The sequence below is a fragment of the Salvelinus alpinus genome, chromosome 4 (genome assembly GCF_045679555.1).
Source record: "Salvelinus alpinus chromosome 4, SLU_Salpinus.1, whole genome shotgun sequence".
NCBI lineage: Eukaryota > Metazoa > Chordata > Actinopteri > Salmoniformes > Salmonidae > Salvelinus > Salvelinus alpinus.
In genome coordinates, this window is record NC_092089.1 from 24,245,414 (window position 1) to 24,267,980 (window position 22,567).

The 22,567-nt window shown below is 45.4% G+C and overlaps 1 protein-coding gene across 7 annotated transcripts in view; it reads left to right on the forward strand.

Moving 5' to 3' along the window:
- The window catches only part of LOC139573090 (focal adhesion kinase 1-like), a 152,995-nt gene that overhangs the window by 24,925 nt on the left and 105,503 nt on the right, over window positions 1-22,567 (forward strand). For all 7 annotated transcript variants that reach the window (XM_071396148.1, XM_071396144.1, XM_071396149.1 and 4 more), the window contains one exon: window positions 16,991-17,199. In XM_071396148.1, the coding sequence (XP_071252249.1) occupies window positions 17,026-17,199 (174 nt within the window). In that variant the 5' untranslated portion in view covers window positions 16,991-17,025. The remainder of the gene's footprint in view (window positions 1-16,990; window positions 17,200-22,567) is intronic.

Sequence of the window (22,567 nt, forward strand, 5' to 3'; positions counted from 1 at the left end):
ATCTACCAAGGGAATTCTCTTCAATCATAATCACAGCCGTATATATTCCCCCCCAAGCAGACACATCGATGGCCCTGAACGAACTTTATCTGACTCTTTGTAAACTGGAAACCACACACCCTGAGGCTGCATTCATCGTAGCTGGGGATTTTAACAAGGCTAATCTAAAAACAAAACTCCCTAAATTCTATCAGCATATCGATTGTGCTACCAGGGCTGGAAAAACCCTAGATCATTGTTATACTAATTTCCGCGACGCATATAAGGCCCTCCCCCGCCCCCCTTTCGGAAAAGCTGACCACGACTCCATTTTGTTGATTCCAGCCTACAAACAGAAACTAAAACAACAAGCTCCCGCGCTCAGGTCTGTTCAACGCTGGTCCGACCAATCTGAATCCACGCTTCAAGACTGCTTCGATCACGCGGATTGGAATATGTTCCGCATTGCGTCCAACAACAATATTGACGAATATGCTGATTCGGTGAGCGAGTTCATTAGGAAGTGCATTGACGATGTCGTACCCACAGCAACGATTAAAACATTCCCAAACCAGAAACCGTGGATTGACGGCAGCATTCGCGTGAAACTGAAAGCGCGAACCACTGCTTTTAACCAGGGCAAGGTGACCGGAAGCATGACCGAATACAAACAGTGTAGCTATTCTCTCCGCAAGGCAATCAAACAGGCTAAGTCCCAGTACAGAGACAAAATCGAGTCGCAATTCAACAGCTCAGACACAAGAGGTATGTGGCAGGGTCTACAGTCAATCACGGATTACAAAAAGAAAACCAGCCCCGTCGCGGACCAGGATGTCTTGCTCCCAGACAGGCTAAACAACTTTTTTGCCCGCTTTGAGGACAATACAGTGCCACTGACACGGCCCCCTACCAAAACCTGTGGGCTCTCCTTCACTGCAGCCGAGGTGAGTAAAACATTTAAACGTGTTAACCCTCGCAAGGCTGCAGGCCCAGACGGCATTCCCAGCCGCGTCCTCAGAGCATGCGCAGACCAGCTGGCTGGTGTGTTTACGGACATATTCAATCAATCCTTATCCCAGTCTGCTGTTCCCACATGCTTCAAGAGGGCCACCATTGTTCCTGTTCCCAAGAAAGCTAAGGTAACTGAGCTAAACGACTACCGCCCCGTAGCACTCACTTCCGTCATCATGAAGTGCTTTGAGAGACTAGTCAAGGACCATATCACCTCCACCCTACCGGACACCCTAGACCCACTCCAATTTGCTTACCGACCCAATAGGTCCACAGACGACGCAATCGCAACCACACTGCACACTGCCCTAACCCATCTGGACAAGAGGAATACCCATGTGAGAATGCTGTTCATCGATTACAGCTCAGCATTTAACACCATAGTACCCTCCAAACTCGTCATCAAGCTTGAGACCCTGGGTCTCGACCCCGCCCTGTGCAACTGGGTCCTGGACTTCCTGACGGGCCGCCCCCAGGTGGTGAGGGTAGGTAACAACATCTCCACCCCGCTGATCCTCAACACTGGGGCCCCACAAGGGTGCGTTCTGAGCCCTCTCCTGTACTCCCTGTTCACCCACGACTGCGTGGCCATGCACGCCTCCAACTCAATCATCAAGTTTGCGGACGACACTACAGTGGTAGGCTTGATTACCAACAACGACGAGACGGCCTACAGGGAGGAGGTGAGGGCCCTCGGAGTGTGGTGTCAGGAAAATAACCTCACACTCAACGTCAACAAAACAAAGGAGATGATTGTGGACTTCAGGAAACAGCAGAGGGAGCACCCCCCTATCCACATCGACGGGTCAGTAGTGGAGAAGGTGGAAAGTTTTAAGTTCCTCGGTGTACACATCACGGACAAACTGAATTGGTCCACCCACACAGACAGCGTTGTGAAGAAGGCGCAGCAGCGCCTCTTCAACCTCAGGAGGCTGAAGAAATTCGGCTTGTCACCAAAAGCACTCACAAACTTCTACAGATGCACAATCGAGAGCATCCTGTCGGGCTGTATCACCGCCTGGTACGGCAACTGCTCCGCCCACAACCGTAAGGCTCTCCAGAGGGTAGTGAGGTCTGCAGAACGCACCACCGGGGGCAAACTACCTGCCCTCCAGGACACCTACACCACCCGATGTCACAGGAAGGCCATAAAGATCATCAAGGACAACAACCACCCAAGCCACTGCCTGTTCACCCCGCTATCATCCAGAAGGCGAGGTCAGTACAGGTGCATCAAAGCAGGGACCGAGAGACTGAAAAACAGCTTCTATCTCAAGGCCATCAGACTGTTAAACAGCCACCACTAACATTTAGCGGCCGCTGCCAACATACTGACTCAACTCCAGCCACTTTAAAAATGGGAATTGATGGAAATTATGTAAAAATGTACCACTAGCCACTTTAAACAATGCCACTTAATATAATGTTTACATACCCTACATTACCCATCTCATATGTATATACTGTACTCTATATCATCTACTGCATCTTGCCATCTTTATGTAATACATGTACCACTAGCCACTTTAAACTATGCCACTTTATGTTTACATACCCTACAGTACTCATCTCATATGTATATACCGTACTCTATACCATCTACTGCATCTTGCCATGCCGTTCTGTACCACCACTCATTCATATATCTTTATGTACATATTCTTTATCCCTTTACACTTGTGTGTGTGTATAAGGTAGTAGTTGTGGAATTGTTAGGTTAGATTACTTGTTGGTTATTACTGCATTGTCGGAACTAGAAGCACAAGCATTTCGCTACACTCGCATTAACATCTGCTAACCATGTGTATGTGACTAATAAAATTTGATTTGATTTGATTTGATTTGATTAGTAGCAGTAGAAACAGAAACAGAACTAGTAGCAGTAGAAACAGAAACAGAGCTAGTAGCAGTAGAAACAGAAGCAGAGCTAGCAGCAGTAGAAACAGAAACAGAACTAGCAGCAGTAGAAACAGAGCTAGTAGCAGCAGAAACAGAACTAGTAGCAGTAGAAACAGAAGCAGAGCTAGCAGCAGTAGAAACAGAAACAGAACTAGCAGCAGTAGAAACAGAACTAGTAGCAGTAGAAACAGAACTAGTAGCAGTAGAAACAGAACTAGTAGCAGTAGAAACAGAAGCAGAGCTAGTAGCAGTAGAAACAGAACTAGTAGCAGTAGAAACAGAACTAGTAGCAGTAGAAACAGAACTAGTAGCAGTAGAAACAGAACTAGTAGCAGTAGAAACAGAACTAGTAGCAGTAGAAACAGAACTAGTAGCAGCAGTAGAAACAGAACTAGTAGCAGTAGAAACAGAACTAGTAGCAGCAGTATAAACAGAACTAGCAGCAGCAGAAACAGAAACAGCAGCGGTGGCAGCTGCTTTACTCTCTCCCTGGATACCAGTATCTATCATGAGTCCTGGTGCTTTAGAAAAGCCAGAACAGAATAACACTGGGGACGTCTTCCCTTCTGTCTTCATCTATTTAGAGGCTCTGGCTCTCCTTCAAACGGCATCCTCCAGGGTTAGTGTAAACGCAGCATATATTAAACCCAGGCAAAGCCTTGATGTATTTTTTGAGGGGGGGCTGGATAGTTCTGTGTGAGCTGGTACAGTAGGCAGAGGATGAGAGGAAAGGAAGCTTTAATCCAGGGAGGAAGCAGTAGCTCCAGCAATAGCAGGTTGTAATGAGGATGTAGGAGTGTAGAGCAGAGCCGTGGGACTGAGGGAGAGAGTCGGTGGGAATCCGCTTGGGTCCCCACAGGCTATAGGATAAATACTGGATGCGTTCTAATTGTCACCCTATTCTCTATAGAGTGCAGTACTTTTGACCAGGGCTCATAGGTGCAGTATGTAGGGAATAGGGTGCTATTTGGGACATGGCCATACAGGCTCCAGATGCAGCAGGTGTTGTACCCTGAGCACTAACTCCACAGTAAAGGATGGTGATGGTGAAGGTATGGTGCTCCATGTAGTGGACATGACGTGATCAGTTCTACTGTACTGTAGAAGAAGGGTTTGTTTGAGCCCTTGGTTCATGGTAATGCCGTTGGGGCCAAATGGATCAAATCAGATTTTGTACTGTGACTCACTTGTATACACACACACACACACACACACACTCTGATCTGTGGTATTTTGTTAACATTTCTTGGTTAAATCAAGAGATTTCAAAGCCATTAAAAGACAAGGCTTAGTTTTCAGCTGGTAAAATGTTGTGGTCAATGAAAGATGTGAGATGCAACAGCATTAAAGGACACACACAGCAAGCCAGTCACTCAGTTTCCTCAGGATCATCATATGGCTCCTCACAATGCCCAGCCTGGCTCCCTGTATGGTATGGACTTTACCCTCGTCGCCCTCTAGTGCCACAGCTTACAGAGACCACCTGGGGAACTATGGAGGGTAGATGGAGCCTGTAGGGGAAAATATAGGCTACTGTGTCGCTACAGGGCCTTGTAGTCCAAACAAGGAGCATGACGCAAAAGGCCAGCCCTCATGTTTTTGTTCAACCTGGAATATAACTTTATTGTCCATATTATTATTATTATTAGTAGTAGTAGTAGTAGTAGTATTATTACCGTATATATTATTGTCCACGTGTTACAGCGAACAACGGAAATGTGTCTTCTGCTCCATTCTCAACCCCCCTCCAAGCGGTGGGGCGGCCACTGGAGTTTCAGCAGCTGTAAATTGAGGACAATGGCAGTTCAATAAAAAATGCCTCTTTAGTATTAATCTGAAATATGATATATGCCTTTTTCATGGTGCTTACACCCTCTCCTTGTCCTAGTCTGTCATCCCCCACATGTTTTAAACTGACCACCATCATTCCTGTTTCCAAGAACTCTCTAAGGCTTCACGCCACAATGACTACCGCCCTGTAGCACTTACTTCTTTAATAATGAAGTGCTTTGCGAGGCTGGTTATGGCACACATTAACTCCATCATCCCAGACACCCTAGACCCACTCCCAATTTGCATACCGCCCCAACAGATCCATACACGACGAAGTGCATAAAGTTCCCTCAGCGCTCACAACAAGCAACCTCTGACAAAAGTCCCTCTACTTCTATTCGAGGTGGAAATGATGAATCAGACACCTTGTCGATAGCAACAGCTCATGGTCCTCCTGGAATCAGAAGTTTTTTTGACTCAATGGAGGAACGTAGTCAGAGAAATGCTGATGAATGTCTTGCTCGAGCTGTGTATGCAACTGGTTCACCTCTGATGCTCACAGGCAATGTGTATTGGGAGAGATTTCTGAATGTTCTTCGCCCAGCATACACCCCAACCAGACATGCTTTATCTACTCATTTGCTAGATGCAGAGTTAAAGTGAAGGTCAAGCAAATCGTAGAGAAAGCAGACTGTATTGCAATCATCTCTGATGGGTGGTCAAATGTTCGTGGGCAAGGAATAATTAACTACATCTCCAACCCTCAACCAGTATTCTACAAGAGCACAGACACACCGGTCTCTACATTGCAGATGAGCTGAAGGCAGTCATTAATGACATTGGACCACAGAAGGTATTTGCACTGGTGACAGACAATGCTGCGAACATGAAGGCTGCTTGGTCAAAAGTGGAGGAGTCCTACCCTCACATCACACCCATTGGCTGTGCTGCTCATGCATTGAATCTGCTCCTCAAGGACATCATGGCACTGAAAACAATGGATAAACTAGAAGAGAGCCAAAGAAATGGTTAGGTATGTGAAGGGTCATCAAGTTATAGCAGCAATCTACCTCACCAAGCAAAGTGAGAAGAATAAGAGAACCACATTGAAGCTGCCCAGCAGCTCCTCTCCTCCTGGAGAGGAAGGAGTCTACAAAAAATGGCCATATCACAGTCTGCCAATATGAACAGCCCCATCAAGAGGATCCTCCGGGATGATGTATTTTGGGAGAGAGTGGTAAGCAGCCTGGAACTCCTGAAACCTATAGCAGTAGCCATTGCACGGATTGAGGGAGACAATGCCATCCTGTCTGATGTTCAGACTCTGCTTGCAGAGAAATCCATACTGCCCTGCCCACTTCACTGTTGCTCCAAGCAGAGGAAACTGCAGTTCGGAAATACATCAAAAAACGTGAAGACTTCTGCCTAAAGCCTATACTGTCACGTTCTGACCTTAGTTCCTTTTTTACGTCTTTATTTTAGTTTGGTCAGAGCGTGAGTTGGGGTGGGCATTCTATGTTGTTTTTCTATGTTTTGTTCTATGGTTATATTTCTATGTGTTTGGCCCTAGTATGGTTCCCAATCAGAGGCAGGTGTCAGTCGTTGTCTCTGATTGGAAGCCATATTTAGGTAGCCTGTTTTCCTTTGTGTTTTGTGGGTGGTTGTTTTCCTGTGTCTGTGTTTTCACCATACGGGACTGTTTCGTTTTCGTTTTGTATCATTTCACGTTGTTATTTTTGTATTCTTAGTGTTCAGTTATTACATTTAATATGGACACTTCCCACGCTGCGCTTTGGTCCTCCTCTTCTTCCAACAGCGACAAGCGTTACACATACACGCCGCAGCGTACATGTTGGACCCCAAGTATGCTCTGTGGTCACTAGAGATCCCATGGCACTTATTGTAAGAGTATGTGTCTTAACCTTGGTGTCTTGGCTAAATTCCCCATCTGGCCTTCATACCATCATGGCCACCTAATCATCCCCAGCTTCCTATTGGCTCATTCATCCCTGTAACTATTCCCCAGATTGTTGCTGTGTTTGAAAATATGTTCTCAGTCAACTTACCTGGTAAAATAAGGAATAAATAAAATAGTCTATATGTTCAAACAGGAGTGGATACCAGACCTGATTCCCCCTAGTGAGAGTAGGCCAATGAAATGAATCCATCGGCTGCACAGCAAGCAGTTGGGTGAGGTCCTTTCCCATCAGGACTACAATTAACAGCCCTGTTCTACATGTCTATGTTCTCTAACTAAGGTTTTGAGACCATGCATTCATTACCTTCTTAGAAATATTGACTTGTGTGTGTGTGTGTGTGTGCACGTGTCTTTCTCTCTGAATGAAGATGGCTGTATTGCTTACTTCTAGTATTTGACTTTGTTTTCAGTGTTGTTCACATTCACAGTAAGGTGCGTTACATCAGTAGCCTGCGTTGTCCTGCAAGAATAGAAGGCCATGATCAAACCCTCCCTGGAGATAGCCTGGCCTAGCTGCTGAACGGGCCCTCCCTGGAGATAGCCTGGCCTACTTGCTGAACGGGCCCTCCCTGGAGATAGCCTGGCCTAGCTGCTGAACGGGCTCTAACTGCTGAACGGGCCCTCCCGCTGAACGGGCCCTCCCTGGAGACAGCCTGGCCTAGCTAATGAACGGGCCCTCCCTGGAGATAGCCTGGCCTAGCTGCTGAACGGGCCCTCCCTGGAGACAGCCTGGCCTAGCTGCTGAACGGGCCCTCCCTGGAGACAGCCTGGCCTAGCTGCTGAACGGGCCCTTCCTGGAGATAGCCTGGCCTAGCTGCTGAACGGGCCCTCCCTGGAGATAGCCTGGCCTAGCTGCTGAACGGGCTCTCCCGCTGAACGGGCACTCCCAGGAGATAGCCTGGCCTAGCTGCTGAACGGGCCCTCCCTGGAGATAGCCTGGCCTAGCTGTTGAACGGGCCCTCCCTGGAGATAGCCTGGCCTAGCTGCTGAACGGGCCCTCCCTGGAGATAGCCTGGCCTAGCTGCTGAAGGAGCCCTCCCTGGAGACAGCCTGGCCTAGCTGCTGAACGAGCCCTCTGTGAGTTCGGAAAAAGGCCATGTTTTTCTTCACCGCATCGAAACAGTGGAACAGAAATCTATGGTTGTTCAGTAGTGCTGATGAAGTGCTGTTTGACTCTCATTGGTATTGACACGTGTTGTTATAGCAGCGTTGCTCTGGCCAATGTGGGCCCAGACTACTGTCAATAACTAACCTAGAGAGAAGACTGCAGTCCCACAGTCAGTCCCTCTGAGCCACCGAGACACTGTTACACAATCCCTTTAGGATGGGACTACAGTACAACTAGAGTAACGAGATCAATACTCTCACGAGTTAGACAGACAGTGAGCTACTCTATTGACTATATAATCCAAGCTTATATACCAAGCTTTGTTCATACTACAAGTAAATGAAGAATTCATTTGATAACTAAACATCCCACGGCAATGACCTGATATCAACGTCAAATCAACATCTATTTTGAGTTGAAATAACGAGGAAACAATGTTGGCATGTTTTACCCTGAGGGATAACAACTAGGCTATTAGTATCCTATTATCCTATTAGCAGCCTGTTATTATTAGGCTGATATTATTAATGGGATAACCCAGAGTGAGTTGTATCAAGTTGATGTACAGTAATTGAGATGTGTCAGTCTTACAATCAAATGGGTGTTATTTAGGGAGTCTGTGGGGACAACATTACATCTCTGTCCTCTCCTGTATCATCCCTGTTAACCATCTCATCTCCTAGTCGACTGGCCCTCCAGACTCTCAGTCACTACAAGGGATGTGTGTGTCAGTATGTGTCCTATAATGATTAGGCTAACCTGGTAAAGGTCTTTCAGAAACTATAGTAGGGGAATTGGCTGAGGCAGTCAGTAGACAGACATGCTAGAAAGTTCCTGATAATGTTGACAGAAGGTTTATTTAGTAGGTCTATTTAAGGGCTGTTTGATTAGATTATGTGTGTTTACTTCAATAGTTTACCTTAGGGTAGCACTATGTTGACCCAATTAGTCACAATAACAACTAAACCTTAAAGATGTTTGACATGAAGTCATTTATCATTCTTCCGTACAGTAGGTTCACTCAAGGATCTTTGTCAGTATGATGAGGCATTTTGTCAAGTCGGCTAATCTCATAAACGTTTCCCGACAGGTATAACTTTGTCTTCTATGAAAGGTTTTTCCGTCAGATAATCACCTACTTTCCTCTGTGCTGACCTGCCTCTGTGTGTGTGTGTGTGTGTGTGTGTGTGTGTGTGTGTGTGTGTGTGTGTGTGTGTGTGTGTGTGTGTGTGTGAGCCTCTCAGTTAGAGGTGACTGTAGGTCAATCCGTAAACTAGCAGAGTCAGCAGATAGGCTAGGCTATACTTCCCCCCTCATCACTGTCCTTGTGCCTGCTCTGCAGCCTGGCTGACTGCTGACTGGCTGACTGGCTGACTGCTCTGTGCTCTGTCATTATCAGTCACTTTGACACATCACACAGCAAAGCTAGATACAGTATCAACCACTTATTCTTTAGCTGCAATGTCAAAGCAGTATGCTCTTGGATTGGAAGTACAAATTAGTGAGTGAATAATATTGACAGGGACAAGCAAACGAAATCCCTATCATTCATTTCTTAGAAAGAAATCAGCTGACTGAAGAAATCTACTTCTTCTGTCTGCTTTTGGAAAAGCTAACTGTTTTGGTCCTGTGCCCTCATTTTGTTGGCCTGTGGTGTAAAGGGTTAAAGTTTCGTAATGGTTTGGTTGTTACGAATGAATGCACTGATATGTGGACGCGCGTGGCTTTTTGTCATCTTTGAAAAAAATGACTTTATATCAGAGTTGTGCCTGTAGTCATAGAGATATATAGAGGACTCATCATGGATATAACCCGTTTTAGCATTGCCGTTGTCATTGAGGGCTTCCACCATTTTAAAGTAGTCAACTGGGTGGGGATTCCTATGAGTTGGGAGAAATCAGCCAATGAAAATAAGAAAATGTACTACTTTAAAATGGAGATAGTATGGGCAGTGCCATTGAGGCTGTCACAGACGTTATAATGGCACAGATACAGATACAAAGATAAGTCGTCTAACCTCCAAGATGGTGTTGCAGTCGGACGTGTGTTTTTGTCTAATCCCTTCCTGTCCCTTGTAAACATCGTTTTTCCTTGTTTTTTCCCCGTATATATATTTAATATTTTAATATCACTTTCTATCACGGACTGAATATACTCTCCTGCAACCCGTCTCACCTAATGTGGTACGGATCTGCTATTTTTAAACTTAAGAACTCATCAACTCATCAAATGCTAGCCAGCTAACTGGCTACCAGCTACTAGTTAGCCACGGCCCGCTAGCTGTCTAAAGTACATCGGACTGTTAGCTTAAGAGGCCAATCGGACAAATTCTTTGGCCACTATACCCGCCCTGCTGATCCGTCGTCTGAACCGTCGCCTGAACCGGAACCCCAACAGATGCTAGCCAGCTAACTAGCTAGTAGTCAGCTAGCCACTGCTAGCGGTCATCAGCCACCTCTAGCATGGACAACTCTCGCCAGTCTGCACAGCGCTACTCAAACCAGAGCAAATCGGACTTATTTTTCTCCATATCTCCGGATTCCTACTGCAAGCTCTGAACCTTTTTTTTCTTCACCTGGATCACCGCAGCTAGCTAGCTGCTATTCGAGTGGCCACTCCTTGCTAACATCACTGTCCCGAAGCAAGAACCAATTAGCCTGGAGCTAGCCTTGCTAGGCCCATCTCCCGGCTAGCCAAAGAGGTCCATCAGCCACTACTTGGGCTACAATATCTCTTTTTGGCAACTGTCTTGGACCCCCGCTGACTCATCACGACTGGACAACCGACGTGATTCGCCCGATGGGGTTTTTCTCAACTGGCTCCGCCGTCGCTTCGTCCCCTGAAATTCCATCCGCTAGCATGCTAGCCGCGGCCTGCTAGCTTTCCAGAGCACATCAGACTGTAAGCTTAAGAGGCCCACCTGACAAATTCTTTGGCCACTATACCTATTCTGCCAATTGGCCTGGTTTACCACACGGAGCCCTGCTGATCCGTCTGCCGACGTAACAGCACGAGGGGGCCACAACAGACTTTCTTCCGTCGCAACGTCCCGCCAAGGCCCTTCTGTTAGCTTGCTAGCCCCGGCCCGCAAGCTGCCTGAAGCTACTCACTGGACTCCTATGATCACTCGGCTACGCATGCCTCTCGCTAACGTCAATATTCCTTGTCCATTGCTGTTTTGGTTAGTATGTATTGCCTTATTTCACTGTAGAGCCTCTAGCCCTGCTCAATATGCCTCATTTAACACTTTAGTTCCACCTACCACACATGACATCACCTGGTTTAAATGACAAGGGACAATATCTCTTTCATCGTCACTATATGCACAGGTTTACCCTCACTGTATCCACATCCTACCATACCTTTGTCTGTACATTATGCCTTGAATCTATTCTACCGTGCCCAGAAATCTGCTCCTTTTACTCTCTGTTCTGAACATACTAGACAACCAGTTATTTTAGCCTCCTTCTAATGTTAAGTTTGTTTTATTCACTGCCCTAGCACACTCTGCCAACACGGATGTCCTAGCCGTGTCTGAATCCTGGCTCAGGAAGACCACCAAAAACCCAGAAATTTCCATCCCTAACTATAACATTTTCCGCCAAGATAGAACTGCCAAAGGGGGCGGTGTTGCAATCTACTGCAGAGATAGCCTGCAGAGTTCTGTCTTACTATCCAGGTCTGTACCCAAACAATTTGAGCTTCTACTTTAAAAAGCCACCTTTCCAGAAACAAGTCTCTCACCGTTGCCGCTTGCTATAGACCACCCTCTGCCCCCAGCTGTGCCCTGGACTCCATGTGAACTGATTTCCCCCCATCTATCTTCAGAGCTCGTGCTGTTAGGTTACCTAAACTGGGTCATGCTCAACACCCCGGCCATCCTTCAATCTAAGCTTGATGCACTCAATCTGTCACAAATTGTCAATGAACCCACCAGGTACAACCCCAAATCCGTAAACACGGGCACCCTCATAGATATCATCCTAACCAACTTGCCTTCCAAATATACCTCTGCTGTTTTCAACCAAGATCTCAGCGATCACTGCCTCATTGCCTGCATCCGTAACGGGTCTGCGGTCAAACGACCACCCCTCATCACTATCAAACGCTCCCTAAAACACTCCAGCGAGCAGGCCTTCCTAATCGACCTGGCCCAGGTATCCCAGAAGGATACTGACCTCATCCCGTCAGTAGAGGATGCCTGGTCATTCTTTAAAAGTGCCTTCCTCACCATCTTAAATAAGCTTTCTTTCAAAAAATGTAGAACCAGGAACAGATATAGCCCTTGGTTCTCTCCAGACCTGACTGCCCTTGACCAGCAGAAAAACATGCCTACTGCACTGAGGCTAGGAAACACTCTCACCACTGATAAATCCACTATAGTTGAGAATTTCAATAAGCATTTTTCAAGGAACAAATATACACAGACAGTTAGGAAAGCTAAGGCTAGCTTTTTCAAGCAGAAATTTGCATCCTGTAGCACAAACTCAAAAAAGCTCTGGGACACTAAAGTCCATGGAGAATAAGAGCACCTCCTCCCAGCTGCCCACTGCACTGAGGCTAGGAAACACTGTCAACACCGATAAATCCACTATAATTGAGAATTTCAATAAGCATTTTTCTACAGCTGGCCATGCTTTCCACCTGGCTACCCCTACCCCGGTTAACAGCCCGGCACTCCCCACAGCAACTCGCCCAAGCCTCCCCCATTTCTCCTTCACCCAAATCCAGATAGCTGATGTTCTTAAAGAATTGCAAAACCTGGACCCGTACAAATCAGCCGGGCTAGACAATCTGGATCCTCTCTTTTTAAAATGATCTGCCGAAATTGTTGCAACCCCTATTACTAGCCTGTTCAACCTCTCTTTCGTATCGTCTGAGATTCCCAAAAATTGGAAAGCTGCCGCGGTCATCCCCCTCTTCAAAGGGGGAGACACTCTAGACCCAAATTGCTAGAGACCTATATTTATCCTACCCTGCCTTTCTAAGGTCTTCGAAAGCCAAGTCAACAAACAGATTACCGACCATTTCGAATCCCACCGTACTTTCTCCGCTATGCAATCTGGTTTCTGAGCTGGTAATGGGTGCACCTCAGCCACGCTCAAGGTCCTAAACGATATCATAACCACCATCAATAAGAGACATTACTGTGCAGCCATATTCATTAACCTGGCCAAGGCTTTCGACTCTGTCAATCACCACATTCTTATTGGCAGACTCAACAGCCTTGGTTTCTCAAATGATTGCCTCGCCTGGTTCACCAACTACTTCTCTGATAGAGGTCAGTGTGTCAAATCGGAGGGCCTGTTGTCCGGACCTCTTGCAGTCTCTATGGGGGTGCCACAGGGTTCAATTCTCGGGCTGACTCTCTTCTTTGTATACGTCAATGATAACACTCTCGCTGCTGGTGATTCTCTGATCCACCTCTACGCAGACGACACCATTCTGTATACTTCTGGCCCTTCATTGAACACTGTGTTAACTAACCTCCAGACAAGCTTCAATGCCATACAACTCTCCTTCCGTGGCCTCCAACTGCTCTTAAATGCAAGTAAAACTAAATGCATGCTCTTCAACCGATCACTGCCCGCACCTGCCCACCTGTCCAGCATCACTACTCTGGACGGTTCTGACTTAGAATATGTGGACAACTACAAGTACCTAGGTGTACTGTAAACTTTCCTTCCAGACTCACATTAAGCATCTCCAATCCAAATTTAAATCTAGAATTGGCTTCCTATTTCGCAACAAAGCATCCTTCACTCATGCTGCCAATCATACCCTCGTAAAACTGACCATCCTACCGATCCTCGACTTCGGCGATGCCATCTATAAAATAGCCTCGAACACTCTACTCAACAAAATGGATACAGTCTATCACAGTGCCATCCGTTTTGTCACCAAAGCCCCATATATTACCCACCACTGCGACCTGTATGCTGGCCCTCGCTTCATACTCGGCGCCAAACCCACTGGCTCCAGGTCATCTACAAGTCTCTGCTAGGTAAAGCCCCACCTTATCTCAGCTCACTGGTCACCATAGCAGCACCCACCCGTAGCACGCGCTCCAGCAGGTATATATCACCGGTCACCCCCAAAGCCAGTTCCTCCTTTGGTCGCCTTTCCTTCCAGTTCTCTGCTGCCAATGACTGAAGCAAACTGCAAAAATCACTGAAGCTGGAAACCAATATCTCCCTTACTAGCTTTAAGCACCAGCTGTCAGAGCAGCTCACAGATCACTGCACCTGTACATAGTCCATCTGTAAACAGCCCATCCAACTACCTCATCCCCATACTGTATTAATTTATTTATCTTGCTCCTTTGCACCCCAGTATCTCTATTTGCACATTCATCTTCTGCACATCTACCATTCCATTGTCTAATTGCTATATTGTAATTACTTTGCCACCATGGCCTATTTATTGCCTTACCTCCCTTATCTTACCTCATTTGCACTCACTCTATATAGATTTTAATTTTTTTCTACTGTATTATTGACTGTATGTTTGTTTATTCCATGTGTAACTCTGTGTTGTTGTATGTGTCGAACTGCTGTGCTTTATCTTGGCCAGGTCGCAGTTGTAATTGAGAACTTGTTCTCAACTAGCCTACCTGGTTAAATAAAGGTTAAGTAAAAAAAGATCTATCTCTATGCCCTATTGTTCACATGCGTATCTTCCATCTAAATGGTCCTACCTGATCTCGCCTCCTCCCGCCTGCCTTCTGTCTTTGAGGACATGTATTTCCATTGTTAGAAGAAAAATATATATTATATATATATATACGGTATATATATATATTTTAATTAACACAAATTCCATTGTTAGAGCGGTCGCTTGAGTATCTTGTCAATATAATTGACAATCTTTCCTCACATTCACAACAGGTTTGTGTGTTGTTGACTCCTCCTCCCAGGCCGGGCCTCCTATCCTCCTATCAACCATGTTGTTGACTCCTCCTCCCAGGCCGGCCCTCCTATCCACCATGTTGTTGACTCCTCCTCCCAGGCCGGCCCTCCTATCCACCATGTTGTTGACTCCTCCTCCCAGGCCGGCCCTCCTATCCACCATGTTGTTGACTCCTCCTCCCAGGCCGGCCCTCCTATCCACCATGTTGTTGACTCCTCCTCCCAGGCCGGCCCTCCTATCCACCATGTTGTTGACTCCTCCTCCCAGGCCGGCCCTCCTATCCTCCTATCCACCATGTTGTTGACTCCTCCTCCCAGGCCGGCCCTCCTATCCAATCCACCATGTTGGCTGGGCTCCCACTAAGCACGCCTTGTTTACTCAACTCCGTCTGTCGCCAAGCCAATCACAGCCTGCCTCTCTCTGCCTGTGGAACTGAACTCCATTCTGTCTTGCCTGGGTAACAGCAGCCACGGTGGAGTTAGGCTAGCAGCCTGACTGTTCACAGCATTCACAGGGCTGTGTTGTGGAGCTGGAGGACTCTGTTGTGAATGTAGACAAGCTTCTGGGCTTGCCTCACCTTCCCCTCAGCTCAGGAAGAGAGGGGAGCTATGTTGTGTTGCAGAGAGGACTCTGGCCTCGCCCCCCTCAGTTCAGTCCAGGAAGAGCTCTACCATGAAACAGCAGTGACATGTTGATCACAGCACAGGCTTCTCCTCTTCTCAGCCAGGAAGAGCTCTGTGCCGTGTGAGGAGACAGGAGTGATGACTCACTGTGGCTCCTGAGCGGACAGGACGCATTGTGATAACCAGGATGTGACGTGACTGGACAGGAAAGACGTGAATGTGTTGTTCACTTTGTATGTGTGTGTATGGGAGAGAGAGAGAGAGCGGAATGTGTGGGTAAGAAGAAGTGTGTTTGTGCCTGGAAGAAACCAAGAAGAAATCCCATGGATCTGTCGATTCTCTACTGTGTAACCTAGTGGACATACTGGTCTGTGTAACCTAGTGGACATACTCTACTGTGTAACCTAGTGGACATACTCTACATACTGCGTAACCTAGTGGACATACTCTACTGTGTAACCTAGTGGACATACTCTACTGTGTAACCTAGTGGACATACTCTACTTACTGCGTAACCTAGTGGACATACTCTACTGTGTAACCTAGTGGACATACTCTACTGTTGCTATAGCACTAATGTTGTCACTACGGAACTCTACAGTGGAGTGTACCTGCTGGCCCTTCATCAGTAAAGGTAGGAGGAGTGACTGATTGGACTGTTGTTGCTGTGCTGGTGTTAGATCAGAATAGTAGTGTTTGAATTGAGTTTGACAGGAGTTTATTAAAGTACAACTCTGAAAGGAAGTTATCCAGTCGTGGGCTCAAATGGACCAGTTGTGTCTGTACTAATCTCCATTGCTTCAATGTTGTCTCACTGATTGTCAAGTTAGGATATTTACCTCTGTCTTCATACATGTGTTCTGCCTGGGTTACCAGAAAGTAACATTGAGGAGGTAGACATCTGAGAATGTGTGTGTTTTTGGTGTTGTGTAAGGGCAGGTTTTCCTGTGGTGCTCTATTCTAGTGATGTTGCCAACAGCAGATACAGTCAGGAAGGCTGAGGAATGTCACTGAGTAGCTCTGGGTCAGTCTTTCCAAAACACTAGAAAAGCCATGTTTTAACAAGCAAGCGGTTCCGTCTTGGCTGTACCTATTACCATACACACACACACACCCCAGACACACACACACACACACACACAGAGACACACTCACCCCAAATTTCAACCCTGACCGTTTCCACCACAATCCAAACAGCTTATGTATAATGGCCCCAGTTTGTGGTTGATGAGGAGGGTTGTTGTAATGCTGGCAGTGCTTCTGACAGCGCTGCTCCCTACTCACTGTCCAAAGCCACCCAGCTGTCTACTGTAGCAAGCCCAGCTCAGTACACTTCAGCCTGCAGACCTCACTGTTATCTGTCAGTCTGTCCAGCCGTCCGGTTGTCTGTTCTATTCTCTCCAGTCCACTTTTGTTACTGATTACAGATGAAGTAATAATGGTGAGTAAGTAACACAGTTGTCTAGTGTGAATTCACCAGAAGCCTTCTCTCTCTCTCTCTCTCTCTCTCTCTCTCTACCTCCCCTATCTCTCGCTCTCTCTACCTCCCCCATCTCTCTCTCTCTACCTCCCCTATCTCTCTCTCTACCTCCCTCCCTCCCCTATCTCTCTCTCTCTACCTCCCATATCTCTCTCGCTCTCTCTACCTCCCCTATCTCTCTTTGCACCCCTCTCTCTCTCTTTCTCTCCCCTCTGTCTCTCTACCTTCAGAAAATGACAGACAGCTAGCCCCCACCAAAGGAAGCATGGCGTCAGCGTACCTGGACCCCAACCTGAACCACCATGCTGGGTTGGGCGGTGGGGTGTCGAAGCCGGGGACCATGGACCGCGTGCTCAAGATCCACCACTATTTGGAGAGCAACAGTGAACCATCCACCTGGGCCAGCCACATCCGCCACGGAGATGCCACTGACATCAGGGTGAGATGAGCAGCTGATTGGGTTAAATACAGTTTACCACAGTTATAGCAACTATGCTTCTTTAAGTTACTGTCTGTATAGTCTTTCCCTATCATCCGTACAGTAGGGACACATACTGCCCGTACAGACAGACAGTTACCTATCAACTCTACCAACTAGGCAGACAGTTACCCATCTTCTCTACCAACTAGACAGACAGTTACCTATCAACTCTACCAACTAGGCAGACAGTTACCCATCTTCTCTACCAACTAGACAGACAGTTACCTATCAACTCTACCAACTAGACAGACAGTTACCTATCAACTCTACCTACTAGACAGACAGTTACCTATCAACTCTACCAACTAGACAGACAGTTACCTATCAACTCTACCCAATAGACAGACAGACAGTTACCTATCAACTCTACCTACTAGACAGACAGTTTCCTATCAACTCTACCTACTAGACAGACAGTTACCTATCAACTCTACCAACTAGACAGACAGTTACCTATCAACTCTACCTACTAGACAGACAGTTACCTATCAACTCTACCAACTAGACAGACAGTTACCTATCAACTCTACCAACTAGACAGACAGTTACCTATCAACTCTACCAACTAGACAGACAGTTACCTATCTACTCTACCTACTAGACAGACAGTTACCTATCTACTCTACCTACTAGACAGACAGACAGTTACCTATCAACTCTACCTACTAGACAGACAGTTACCTATCAACTCTACCTACTAGACAGACAGTTACCTATCAACTCTACCAACTAGACAGACAGTTACCTATCAACTCTACCAACTAGACAGACAGTTACCTATCAACTCTACCAACTAGACAGACAGTTACCTATCAACTCTACCAACTAGACAGACAGTTACCTATCTACTCTACCTACTAGACAGACAGTTACCTATCAACTCTACCAACTAGACAGACAGTTACCTATCAACTCTACCTACTAGACAGACAGTTACCTATCAACTCTACCTACTAGACAGACAGTTACCTATCTACTCTACCAACTAGACAGACAGTTACCTGTCAACTCTACCTACTAGACAGACAGTTTCCTATCAACTCTACCTACTAGACAGACAGTTATCTATCAACTCTACCTACTAGACAGACAGTTACCTGTCAACTCTACCTACTAGACAGACAGTTACCTATCAACTCTACCTACTAGACAGACAGTTATCTATCAACTCTACCAACTAGACAGACAGTTATCTATCTACTCTACCTACTAGACAGACAGTTACCTATCTACTCTACCAACTAGACAGACAGTTATCTATCAACTCTACCAACTAGACAGACAGTTATCTATCTACTCTACCTACTAGACAGACAGTTACCTATCTACTCTACCAACTAGACAGACAGTTACCTATCAACTCTACCTACTAGACAGACAGTTACCTATCAACTCTACCTACTAGACAGACAGTTACCTATCAACTCTACCTACTAGACAGACAGTTACCTATCTACTCTACCAACTAGACAGACAGTTATCTATCAACTCTACCAACTAGACAGACAGTTATCTATCTACTCTACCTACTAGACAGACAGTTACCTATCTACTCTACCAACTAGACAGACAGTTACCTATCAACTCTACCTACTAGACAGACAGTTACCTATCAACTCTACCTACTAGACAGACAGTTACCTATCAACTCTACCTACTAGACAGACAGTTACCTATCAACTCTACCAACTAGACAGACAGTTACCTATCAACTCTACCTACTAGACAGACAGTTACCTGTCAACTCTACCTACTAGACAGACAGTTACCTATCAACTCTACCTACTAGACAGACAGTTATCTATCAACTCTACCAACTAGACAGACAGTTATCTATCTACTCTACCTACTAGACAGACAGTTACCTATCTACTCTACCAACTAGACAGACAGTTACCTATCAACTCTACCTACTAGACAGACAGTTACCTATCAACTCTACCTACTAGACAGACAGTTACCTATCAACTCTACCAACTAGACAGACAGTTACCTATCAACTCTACCAACTAGACAGACAGTTACCTATCAACTCTACCAACTAGACAGACAGTTACCTATCTACTCTACCTACTAGACAGACAGTTACCTATCTACTCTACCTACTAGACAGACAGACAGTTACCTATCAACTCTACCTACTAGACAGACAGTTACCTATCAACTCTACCTACTAGACAGACAGTTACCTATCAACTCTACCAACTAGACAGACAGTTACCTATCAACTCTACCAACTAGACAGACAGTTACCTATCAACTCTACCAACTAGACAGACAGTTACCTATCAACTCTACCAACTAGACAGACAGTTACCTATCTACTCTACCTACTAGACAGACAGTTACCTATCAACTCTACCAACTAGACAGACAGTTACCTATCAACTCTACCTACTAGACAGACAGTTACCTATCAACTCTACCTACTAGACAGACAGTTACCTATCTACTCTACCAACTAGACAGACAGTTACCTGTCAACTCTACCTACTAGACAGACAGTTTCCTATCAACTCTACCTACTAGACAGACAGTTATCTATCAACTCTACCTACTAGACAGACAGTTACCTGTCAACTCTACCTACTAGACAGACAGTTACCTATCAACTCTACCTACTAGACAGACAGTTATCTATCAACTCTACCAACTAGACAGACAGTTATCTATCTACTCTACCTACTAGACAGACAGTTACCTATCAACTCTACCAACTAGACAGACAGTTACCTATCAACTCTACCTACTAGACAGACAGTTACCTATCTACTCTACCAACTAGACAGACAGTTACCTATCAACTCTACCAACTAGACAGACAGTTACCTATCAACTCTACCTACTAGACAGACAGTTACCTATCTACTCTACCAACTAGACAGACAGTTACCTATCTACTCTACCAACTAGACAGACAGTTACCTATCTACTCTACCAACTAGACAGACAGTTACCTATCAACTCTACCAACTAGACAGACAGTTACCTATCAACTCTACCTACTAGACAGACAGTTACCTATCTACTCTACCAACTAGACAGACAGTTACCTATCTACTCTACCAACTAGACAGACAGTTACCTATCAACTCTACCTACTAGACAGACAGTTACCTATCTACTCTACCAACTAGACAGACAGTTACCTATCAACTCTACCTACTAGACAGTCAGTTACCTGTCAACTCTACCTACTAGACAGACAGTTACCTATCAACTCTACCTACTAGACAGTCAGTTACCTGTCAACTCTACCAACTAGACAGACAGTTACCTATCAACTCTACCTACTAGACAGACAGTTACCTATCAACTCTACCTACTAGACAGACAGTTACCTATCAACTCTACCAACTAGACAGACAGTTACCTATCAACTCTACCAACTAGACAGACAGTTACCTATCTACTCTACCTACTAGACAGACAGTTACCTATCAACTCTACCTACTAGACAGACAGTTACCTATCAACTCTACCTACTAGACAGACAGTTACCTATCAACTCTACCAACTAGACAGACAGTTACCTATCAACTCTACCTACTAGACAGACAGTTACCTATCAACTCTACCTACTAGGCAGACAGTTACCCATCTTCTCTACCAACTAGACAGACAGTTACCTATCAACTCTACCAACTAGACAGACAGTTACCTATCAACTCTACCAACTAGACAGACAGTTACCTATCAACTCTACCTACTAGACAGACAGTTACCTATCAACTCTACCAACTAGACAGACAGTTATCTATCTACTCTACCTACTAGACAGACAGTTACCTATCTACTCTACCTACTAGACAGACAGTTACCTGTCAACTCTACCTACTAGACAGACAGTTACCTATCAACTCTACCAACTAGACAGACAGTTACCTATCAACTCTACCAACTAGACAGACAGTTACCTATCAACTCTACCAACTAGACAGACAGTTACCTATCAACTTTACCTACTAGACAGACAGTTACCTGTCAACTCTACCTACTAGACAGACAGTTACCTATCAACTCTACCAACTAGACAGACAGTTACCTATCAACTCTACCTACTAGACAGACAGTTACCTATCAACTCTACCAACTAGACAGACAGTTACCTATCAACTCTACCTACTAGACAGACAGTTACCTATCAACTCTACCAACTAGACAGACAGTTACCTATCAACTCTACCAACTAGACAGACAGTTACCTATCAACTTTACCTACTAGACAGACAGTTACCTGTCAACTCTACCTACTAGACAGACAGTTACCTATCAACTCTACCAACTAGACAGACAGTTACCTATCAACTCTACCTACTAGACAGACAGTTACCTATCAACTCTACCAACTAGACAGACAGTTACCTATCAACTCTACCTACTAGACAGACAGTTACCTATCAACTCTACCAACTAGACAGACAGTTACCTATCAACTCTACCAACTAGACAGACAGTTACCTATCAACTCTACCAACTAGACAGACAGTTACCTATCAACTCTACCAACTAGACAGACAGTTACCTATCAACTCTACCAACTAGACAGACAGTTACCTATCAACTCTACCAACTAGACAGACAGACAGTTACCTATCAACTCTACCAACTAGACAGACAGTTACCTATCAACTCTACCTACTAGACAGACAGTTACCTATCAACTCTACCAACTAGACAGACAGTTACCTATCAACTCTACCAACTAGACAGACAGTTACCTATCAACTCTACCAACTAGACAGATAGACAGTTACCTATCAACTCTACCTATTAGACAGACAGTTACCTATCAACTCTACCTACTAGACAGACAGTTACCTATCAACTCTACCTACTAGACAGACAGTTACCTATCTACTCTACCAACTAGACAGACAGTTACCTATCTACTCTACCAACTAGACAGACAGACAGTTACCTATCAACTCTACCAACTAGACAGACAGTTACCTTTCAACTCTACCAACTAGACAGACAGTTACCTATCAACTCTACCTACTAGACAGACAGTTACCTATCAACTCTACCTACTAGACAGACAGTTACCTATCAACTCTACCAACTAGACAGACAGTTACCTATCAACTCTACCTACTAGACAGACAGTTACCTATCAACTCTACCTACTAGGCAGACAGTTACCCATCTTCTCTACCAACTAGACAGACAGTTACCTATCAACTCTACCAACTAGACAGACAGTTACCTATCAACTCTACCAACTAGACAGACAGTTACCTATCAACTCTACCTACTAGACAGACAGTTACTTATCAACTCTACCAACTAGACAGACAGTTATCTATCTACTCTACCTACTAGA